General features: G+C 37.6%; 2 protein-coding genes and 1 pseudogene across 2 annotated transcripts; 1 reads left to right on the top strand and 2 right to left on the bottom strand.

Annotated features, from left to right (window-relative positions):
- The window catches only part of LOC107004923, a 2,144-nt pseudogene extending 1,611 nt beyond the window's left edge, over positions 1–533 (top strand).
- A 529-nt stretch (positions 534–1,062) lies between these two features.
- On the bottom strand, positions 1,063–3,727 carry LOC107003257 (G-type lectin S-receptor-like serine/threonine-protein kinase LECRK3; the record flags this gene model as incomplete). The annotated part of the gene is made up of 1 exon (XM_015201559.2): positions 1,063–3,727. A coding segment is annotated over one exon (2,451 nt), but the record flags the coding sequence as incomplete, so codon positions are not given.
- A 1,554-nt stretch (positions 3,728–5,281) lies between these two features.
- LOC107004976 (acetylglutamate kinase, chloroplastic) lies at positions 5,282–8,757 on the bottom strand. Its single transcript, XM_015203414.2, has 2 exons — positions 8,607–8,757; positions 5,282–6,695 (listed from the first exon to the last, which is right to left on the bottom strand). The coding sequence occupies exon 2, from the start codon at positions 6,579–6,581 to the stop codon at positions 5,538–5,540; it is 1,044 nt and encodes a 347-aa protein (XP_015058900.1). The 5' UTR covers positions 6,582–6,695; positions 8,607–8,757; the 3' UTR covers positions 5,282–5,537.
- Between the last annotated feature and the right edge of the window lie 236 nt (positions 8,758–8,993).

Here is an 8,993-nt window from a genome sequence, read left to right as displayed (position 1 = left end):
ATCCCCCCCCCCCCAGAAGCATTTGATTTTTGCGGGTAAACAACTTGAGGATGGGAGGAACCTTGTAGACTTTAACATCTAGAAGGAGTCAACTCTCCATTTGGTGTTGCGTTTGAGAGGAGGGATGCAGATCTTTGTGACTGGGAAGACAATCACATTGGAGGTTAAGAGCTCAGATACTACTGACTGTGAAAGCAAGGATACAGGACAAGGAAAGGATTCCACCAGATCAACGGAGGCTTATCTTTGCTGGTAAGCAGCTTGAGGATGGTCGCACCCTTGCAGACTACAATAGCCACAAAGAGTCTACTCTTCATCTTGTCCTCAGGCACCGTGGTGGAAACTTCTGAATTTCATGCGTTCTAATGCTGATTTCTTGATGGCTGTGTCAACGTTTGCTTTGTTTCATTTCATGACTTGTAGTGTTTTTGTTGTAGTTTTATCTCTGTTAGAGACCTCGCGATGTGTTATATTCTGTTGTTTTTGCTGCAGACTAAATAAATATTAGCTGATAAGTGTGTTGTTGATCCTCACTCCTCCAGATACATTATTTACTCAACACGCGCGCGCACACACACTCACAAACACACCCTACTATGCAGGTACAGGAAAAAGGAGGAATGTGTTTGATAGTTTGAGAACCCAATAGTTCATTTGGCAGAAAATCAGTATTATGGTGGTGCTTTGGCAAAATTCTGTTAGTAGTGATGAGTTCTACACTTGATCTACGCGGTCTTATTTATTTTGTAATATGTTTCTTTTATTTTAAGGTGGACTTAAGCACCTTATTTTAATCGGTTCACTAAATTGTTTCCAACAGTTTTCTTTAAAAGAAGGGCCAGAAGAGAACACTCTCTCCATCTGAAAGGTTTCTAGAGTATAGACAAAGGAGTTCATCTGCTTTGTGAGGACTCCCGAATATCGGTGACATGACTCGTGATTGTTGCAGATTTGCTTCCACAACGAAGAAACCTGTAAGTCTCCTAAATTAGTATTTACAAAATATAGTTTCATTGTACTAAATGTAAATTTGAAGAGGAGTGCTAATATGGACAACACTCAAAAAGGGAACATAAGCCTTTGTTCGCTACAGCAGAAGATAAATCGATGTAGTTCTGTTAACTGGTGGCTACAAGAGACAGAGAATGATGCAGAAATTTGATAGCACTATATTTTATTAGCACAAGTATGGATGATGAAGTACTCTGCTCTCTATGGGGAAGTTGGAATACTTGAAACTTGAAGTACAAAAACCATAAAGTGAAGAAGTTCAGAACTATATGGCACTTAAAAAAGAAGTAGGACTAGGAGGCACTGGAATTTCTACTGTCCCTTCCAGCATCAGTAGAACTTTCTTCATTGAAGGGCGAAGTGATGGTTCGTCTTGTATGCACCAGATGCTTATTTTCACCATTCTCTCGAATTGTCTTCTATCAACGTCCTCGTCCTTGACTAGTTTATCTAGCTCTCCTGCATCAAAGCAATCGTAGACCCAGTATTCAAGAATTGACTCATTTTCGTCAAGGCTGGAATCAACACACTTACGCCTACAGATCAATTCCAATAGGACGACACCAAAACTGTAAACGTCTGCTTTCACTGTCACTGGCAGTTTCCGGTGCCATTCTGGTGCAACATAGCCTCTGGTCCCTCTTATCCCTGTGTAGGTTCTTGTTTGGTCTTTCTTTAAGAGCTTGGCCATTCCAAAGTCAGATATTTTTGCACAGTATTGATCATCCATGAGTATGTTCTGAGGCTTTATATCACAATGGATGATTTGTGTGTCACACTCGTCATGCAAATATAGGAGGCCCCTTGCAATATCTCGAGCCATGCCACACCTTTCCTCCCACGTGGGCTGTTTTTCTGTTGTAAAAAGTATGTCTGCAAGTGACCCATTGGTCATGTACTCATACACCAGAAGCCTTCTTGATCCCTCCAGGCAATAACCAAGGAGGCGGACGAGATTTCGGTGATGTGTCCTTCCAATGATTTTTATTTCAGTTTGGAACTCTGTTTCCCCTTCTACTAATTCTTTGTCTAGTCTCTTAACTGCTGTCACTTTCTGGTCGTCTGCCAAAATTCCTTTAAATACTGTTCCAAATGCTCCTCTCCCTAACGCTTCTCTGAAACCACTGGTTGCCAGCTCTAGTTCTGCATAGGAAAATGCTCGTGGAGCAACATCCTCACATAACTGAACACTTCTACTGTCCTGGATTTTTCTGTAAGTCCAGACATGATTTCTGTGAATGAGGAATACGGAGATGCCTAACACCAACAAAGCAAAAACAGCCAATGTAATGCCGGCAATTAGGATCTCTATCCTTAGCTTTTTGCCTTTTGTTTCTTCAATCATCTGATTAGGCACCCCTTCGTTGGGTATGGAATTAGTGCCCACCTTGACCAATACTAGATTAGAATTACTCAACTCTCTCCTTCCATACCTCAGAGGCAGCCTTTGCTTTCTACACTCTCTGTCTTTGAATAGAGCAGCCTCACAGTTACAATCCTGTAGACAGGCTTGTTCACAATCTTCCTTTGTCGTTCCGGCCAAAACAACGCAAGTACTATCTTCCCATCCTGTGTTTTCAACTGTTCTCATGGCATAGTATTTGGAAGTGTTCTCCTTTAACTGACAGGTTTCTGCGGTGAAATTCCTTTCACAGCCTGCGCTCCAATTTCCTGGCATTACAAAATCAAATCCCGGAAGACACAAACATTTAGCTTGATCATCTATATTGGTGCAAAAACCATTAAGCCCACAAAGGCCTTTTGGAGTACACCTATCATCTGTTGATGACCATATCACGGAGCTGTTCTGTTGGTTCAGAGAACGTGAATAAATTCTGAGTATACCATCAGCATCAATTTTCAGCATATAGATAATGGTCCTTTGTCTTCGGTTGCCTCCTTGAGTTAGATTTCTTAGACTTTTAGTGGAATTGAGCAAGTAGAGTAGGCCGTCATCATCAAGATTCAGTGTATTATTATTCCCTACTCCACTAGTGCCTGTAGAGTAGTAAGAATATGGGGCAGTATCTGGTGTATTGACAGGGTACTGAACGAGGTTCCCATCATCTTGCATCTTGAGACGGAAAATCCCTAATGAGTCATCTGCTTCCGAGGCACTCGAGAACAGCTCTTGTCTAGCTGATATATGCTGACCTTGTAAAAGTGTGTTTGTTGGATTGTCAAAACTTTGCCATATGATATTGTGATCAGAATCATAGAGCACAAAGTTGCCAGTATCCAGCATGGAAGCTGAAGCAATGACTTGACCAGAGAGATTTACGACAGTGATTTCTTGGCCTCCTACTTGTACAATGAGCCTTCCATCATTAGTTAAGAGCAAGACAGCGTTGCTCGGGACAGCAGGACTGTTCCTGTTTGCTGTCCACACTGCTGTCTTCTTAGGCATACCGACAATTAAGATTCCAACAGCATAGCCATTGTTTTGTTCATAAAACCCAAAGGCAAAGCGCCTGGACGGTGAAAACCATGATGAATTAGTAGTAGGTGTTAGAGAAGAGCCAAGAGTTATATTGAACTGCCTTTGTTGTGCTAGTGCTACTCCATGAAATGCAGATAATATTAATAACCATAGCAAAGCAGCCATAGATTTTAGCTTTTCTTCTCTTTTTTTAAACTTTGATTTGTCACAAAAAATTGATATACAATTTAGTTTATAATTACAACTTAGAAGGATCCAAAGACTTGAGCTACTGTAGGACAAGTCAATTCATGGCAATTAAGTAAATGACGCGTTAAGGAGACTTGGAAATTATTCAGTCCTGTCAATTTTAAGAAAATATTTGTACACGTTTTTTAGACGGATAAACTATCTTTTTAAAAATTTATCATATATAGTTACTTTATAAACCATCTCCTATTTATATATGAAAAATCAATTCATATGTGAATTGTAACTTGAATTATGTGATTTCTTTGGAGAAACATACAATACACATTCTCAGAGACTAATTATTAAAAAAAGCACTTCGTTCTCTATCTAGTAGCATAAAATTTGTAAAAACGAATATTAAAAAAAAATATTTTCTTAAAATTGTACAGTTGGATATCTTTAAATTGACAGGAGTTAATGTGGACAAAGTTTTTGGTAGAAATTAATTGTGCAATTTTTGGAGCCTTTCAAGTCTTCTTACTTTTCTGTAAATAGGACTTGTATGCGTTGACTTAGTCCAAGTCTTTTTTACTTTTCTGATTCTTTTAATTGATTTATCGTGGAAAAAATCTTTGTTTCTAATATTACGTATTCGTAGGGGTGTCAAAATTGAATTCAAACATGGATAATTAGCCTAACCCGCCTAGAATTTTAAGGGTTGAGCTCAAGATAATTTGAATTGGGTTCAATTTCAACCCATTCGAGCATAACCCATTTGAAGATAATCTTCAATTGAGCCCAATTCAATCTCCAATTTTAATCCGTTTTAAAACTTTTTATTAAGATATATTTCAATATTTAAGGTATGAATTATTACGTATTTAACATCTTTTAGGGTTTATCTATCCATTTGTTACTTTTTTTTAAAAAAATAAATCTTGAGTTGAAATTCAAAATTGTGATTATAAAAGTTAAATATCAATATGTTAAATTATTGAGATTAATCGCCTCAAATTGGGAGGGTCAAGACCTAGCCCGTTTTTAGCCCATTTGAGCCCAAAGTAAAGTTGGACGGATCAAGATCCAAACCGACTTCTATTTCAACCCATTTTAATATCCTCAATTTCAACCCAACCCTCCTATTAGACATCCCTACATATTCGATTGAATTTAGTAGCTTACTACCTTAGGTTAAAATCATTAAACTTTTTTTTTAAAATCGAATTTGGTATTGATGGAAAGAGAAAATATGCTTCAAAGCAAAATTTGCGAGGTAAAAAAAAAGTAAATGAACTAAACAGTAAAGTATAACCAACTAGAATTGTGATGGAATGATAAGTATTCCTTCATCTTTAATGTAATCATCCATAGCCAACCTCTCACATTTCCGGACATCTCCTCTTCACATGACCAAACCGTCTCAGTCTTGCTTCTTACATCTTGTCCTCCATTAAAGTCGCTCTTACTTTGTCCCAAATATCTTCATTTCTAACAATTCACATACTAGTTAGATGTTCCAAACTTTCTAAAGTAGTTTGGTCTATATCATTGTACACACCAGGAAGAATTAAGTCGAGAGAGAAAAGGGCAAGTAAATATGCTCCAAGAGGGCTAAGTTCACCATCAATCCTAAGCATGTCTAGTTCTGCAGTTTTCACATTTATCAATTGGAAAATTTTCACAAAGTGACTAGATCTTTATTCATACAAGAAAAACCATTAGGATGGGACCATTATCAAACAGAATACAACAGAAAGCCAGACAAAAGTTTCAGTCTGTCTACCAAAATTTTGTAACAGTGTGACAACATATTGATAAGAGAGAACCATTAAGGTTCTAGAGCTTTGAGAAAGCTTATCTAGCTTAACCATTTTAAACTTACTAAAATAGTTGATCAACTCGCAATAGTGTTTATCTAGCCAGTGATCATTGTTCCAGCCCCTTCATCAGTGAGAATCTCAAGAAGTAAGGAATGCTGCAGTCTTCCATCGATAATACTTGCGGTCTTCACCCCTTGAGCTAAAGACCTGACACAACAATTCACCTTGGGGATCATTCCACCGGCAATCTTGCCATCATCTGTCATCTTCTTCACTCCTTTTATGTCGATCTGTTTCACCAAACTCCCAGGATCATTACGGTCTTCTAGAATTCCAGCCACATCTGTCAACAAGAGTAGCTTTTCAGCTCCAAGAGCGGCTGCCAACTCACCTGCTGCTGTGTCTGCATTAATATTGTAGGATTGACCCGTCTTATCAGCTGCAACAGATGCAATCACTGGGATATGGTAATTGTCAATGAGAGGCCGCAGTACACTAGGGTCCACACTAGCAATGTCCCCAACAAAACCAAGTTGTTCAGAGTTGGGGGAAGGACGTGCAGTTAAAAGGTGACCGTCAATTCCTGATAACCCCACTGCAGTTGCCCCAGCCTTGTTAATCAAGGAAACCAAATGTTTGTTGACTTTACCCACCAAGACCATTGATACAATCTCCATGGTTGAGGCATCAGTGACACGAAGGCCATTCAAAAAGTTGGGTTTGATACCCAATTTACCTAGCCATTGGTTGATTTCAGGACCACCCCCATGGACAAAGACAATGCGCATACCAACACAAGAAAGAAGGACAAGATCAGCAATAACAGAGGCCTGAAGTGCCTCAGATTTCATAGCAGCTCCTCCATATTTCACTACAATAGTCTTGCCTCGAAATTTTTGAATAAATGGTAGTGCTTCAGAAAGGATTTTCACTCGGGTTGCTCCAGGGTAAGATTGAACATCAGGTGCAATGACGGATTCCAAGGAAGTTTTGAGGCATGAGGCCCGAAAAGGGTTGCTAAGAATGTTTCGATTGGCTTTGATAGCTGGAATGGATTTTGGAAAAATGAGACTGGAATCTGGAAAGTTGGAGACTTTGCTGACTGGGGAAGAGAGTGAGAGGGTTTTAGCAGCCAACATCCTCTATTCCTTTACTTCCTCCCCTTCTCTATTGAGTCTAAATAGCAAGGGAAGTGTAACACTACAAGTTCTTAAAGACCGTTCGTTTAATGGGGGTCAATGCATCAAAGAAACCTGCAACCAGAATAAGCCATCAGTTAGCACTTGAACCTCAAAAGTATCCCACATAAGAAACATACACTTGAATACCAGCATATCTGAGATAGCCCCAAAACATAATTGGGAAGAAATAAATCAAATTAGAGACATAAGATACTCTAATAAAATTCAAAAAGTACCAATGAAACCCTCTGGGTTCATCAATAAGAGCAAAGTTTCTTAATTGTCACTAAGTTATAAAAAGAAAAGTAACACAAACAAACTAAAACAGAGGGAGCACAAATAAATAAGCAACTAGTACAAACTCAATAGATTAAAACAACTCATATGTAATTCAAAATTCACAACAAGACCTGTCATATACTGGCTAAATCGGTCTCTAATTGGCATTTCATCAAACAAGTAATAGCAGTAGAATCAGAGACATTTCATACAATTAAAACTGAACATATAACTGTCAATCAGAAACTTAAACAATCCATTCAAATACATTAAAATTCCCTTATCTATATTTGGCGATTAGGCACAAATCCCTAAAAATAAATTCCAGAAGAAGAAGAATACATTTAATTGAACCAACTCTGAAAGGGATCTCACTAACAATTACTAGGATCATGTATTCTTCGGATTTTTTAAAATTGTCGATGGGTACGTGTTTGATCCTTCAATGGTAATGTTATGTTAGAAGATGCAACATAGATATAATAACATTTTTGAAAAGTTCGTACAACTAGTGTCGGTGCCATTTGTCTCCAAAACCATCTAATTTCTCCTTCCTCAAAAATCTTCATATCCAGTTTATGAAATTCTCTTGGGGAACTGACGCATTTAAAATGGTCGGTGCACCAGTTCCCTTATCCCTACAGAGAGTATCATCTGATGATCCTTACCTCGAGTTTATGTGGTTTACTCAAGTACTCTTAAGTCAGTTGCCTGGACAAAGTATTTTTTATGCATTAGCATGTCTTAAGGATGTTGGTGCTATCTTATGAGTTATGTTAATCAAAGTTTCTTATCGAAGTAGTTCAATGTTGAATTTTTAGGTGATATACATTTTAACCATTTAGTTTAATCTTCATTTCTTACACCTTATGCTTTGTTGTGAAATAGGGAAGGAAGACGGGAAAAGAGAAAGGTATAGTTGAATGTAAGATATGTAATGGAGAAAGTAATCTAAAGAAGGTGATTCGGGAAAGACGTAAAAGAGAAAACTTTTTGTTTCTTGTTTGGTTAAAAGAAGTTAACAACATAGTAGGAAAGGAGATCCATTCTCTTTTCAGAAAACGAGGGGGGAGTTATGAGTAAGAGTATTAGATTGTTCTTCTTTCAAACTCTCTAAATATTGGTTTGAGGGTGGTGTTCATGCCAGTTTGGGTGAACCTTGACTCATCTACCAAACAGCTTGTTACAACCCACAAATGCGTCTAAGCATGTTTCTTCTCTACAAGTGTCGAGCTCATCGAATTTTGGGCCTGAAAACAGTTTTTGGCTTCATTTGTTTCCAAATTGCAATAGTGGGCATATTTGTTGAAACAATAGTTCACAAGAATGACAAAAGAAGGTAACTTTGAGCAAATCCCCTTCACCTACCTCTACTGCCCAAGCTATACATACCATAACTGATCATGTTTTCCAAGCTTATTATCCTCGAAACTCGAACAAAGAAGCTACTAACCTAATAGATTAAAACAACTCATATGTAATTCAAAATTCACAACAGAACTTAGCATATACTGGCTTAATCAGTCTCTAATTGGCATTTTATCAAACAGGTAATAGCAATAGAACCAGAGACATTTCATATAATGAAAACTGAACATATATCAGTTCAAATACATTGAAATCCGCATATCTATATTTAACGATTAGGCGCAAAATCCCTAAAAATAACTTTCAGAAATCAAGACAATTATCCTGTTAATGTACCTGGAAACAGTGTGTGCTCGGCGGTGATAGAGAGGAGGAGGAGGCGGCGGCCGGTAGCTCAATTTTCTCCGATGGACAGATTTTATTATTCGTAAGTAGTAGTAGGTGGTGTATAAAATTATTAGAAAAAGTAAAAAAAGAGATAAATGAGAAACATGTGGGAAAAATATATACAAAATAGTCCTCCATGTTTAAAAAGTTGTCCAATAATTTTCCTATTTTATAAAATATGTACTACACAAAAAATATGGCATATATGAGAAATAATAATGTAAAAAATGACCACAAATAAACACCAAATATCCACCTAACTAGTGACTCCGAAAAATAAATTTCGTGATATATACATTTTAATGAACTTTGATTAGACGCGAACTGTTACTATAC

This window comes from Solanum pennellii, chromosome 11 (genome assembly GCF_001406875.1).
Source record: "Solanum pennellii chromosome 11, SPENNV200".
In the NCBI taxonomy this organism is placed as follows: Eukaryota; Viridiplantae; Streptophyta; class Magnoliopsida; order Solanales; family Solanaceae; genus Solanum; species Solanum pennellii.
This window is presented reverse-complemented; position numbering and strand designations above follow the sequence as displayed.

Bases quoted from the DNA above. Each gene is read 5' to 3' on its own strand.
- LOC107004976 (XM_015203414.2), bottom strand. From the start codon at position 6,581: ATGTTGGCTGCTAAAACCCTCTCACTCTCTTCCCCAGTCAGCAAAGTC.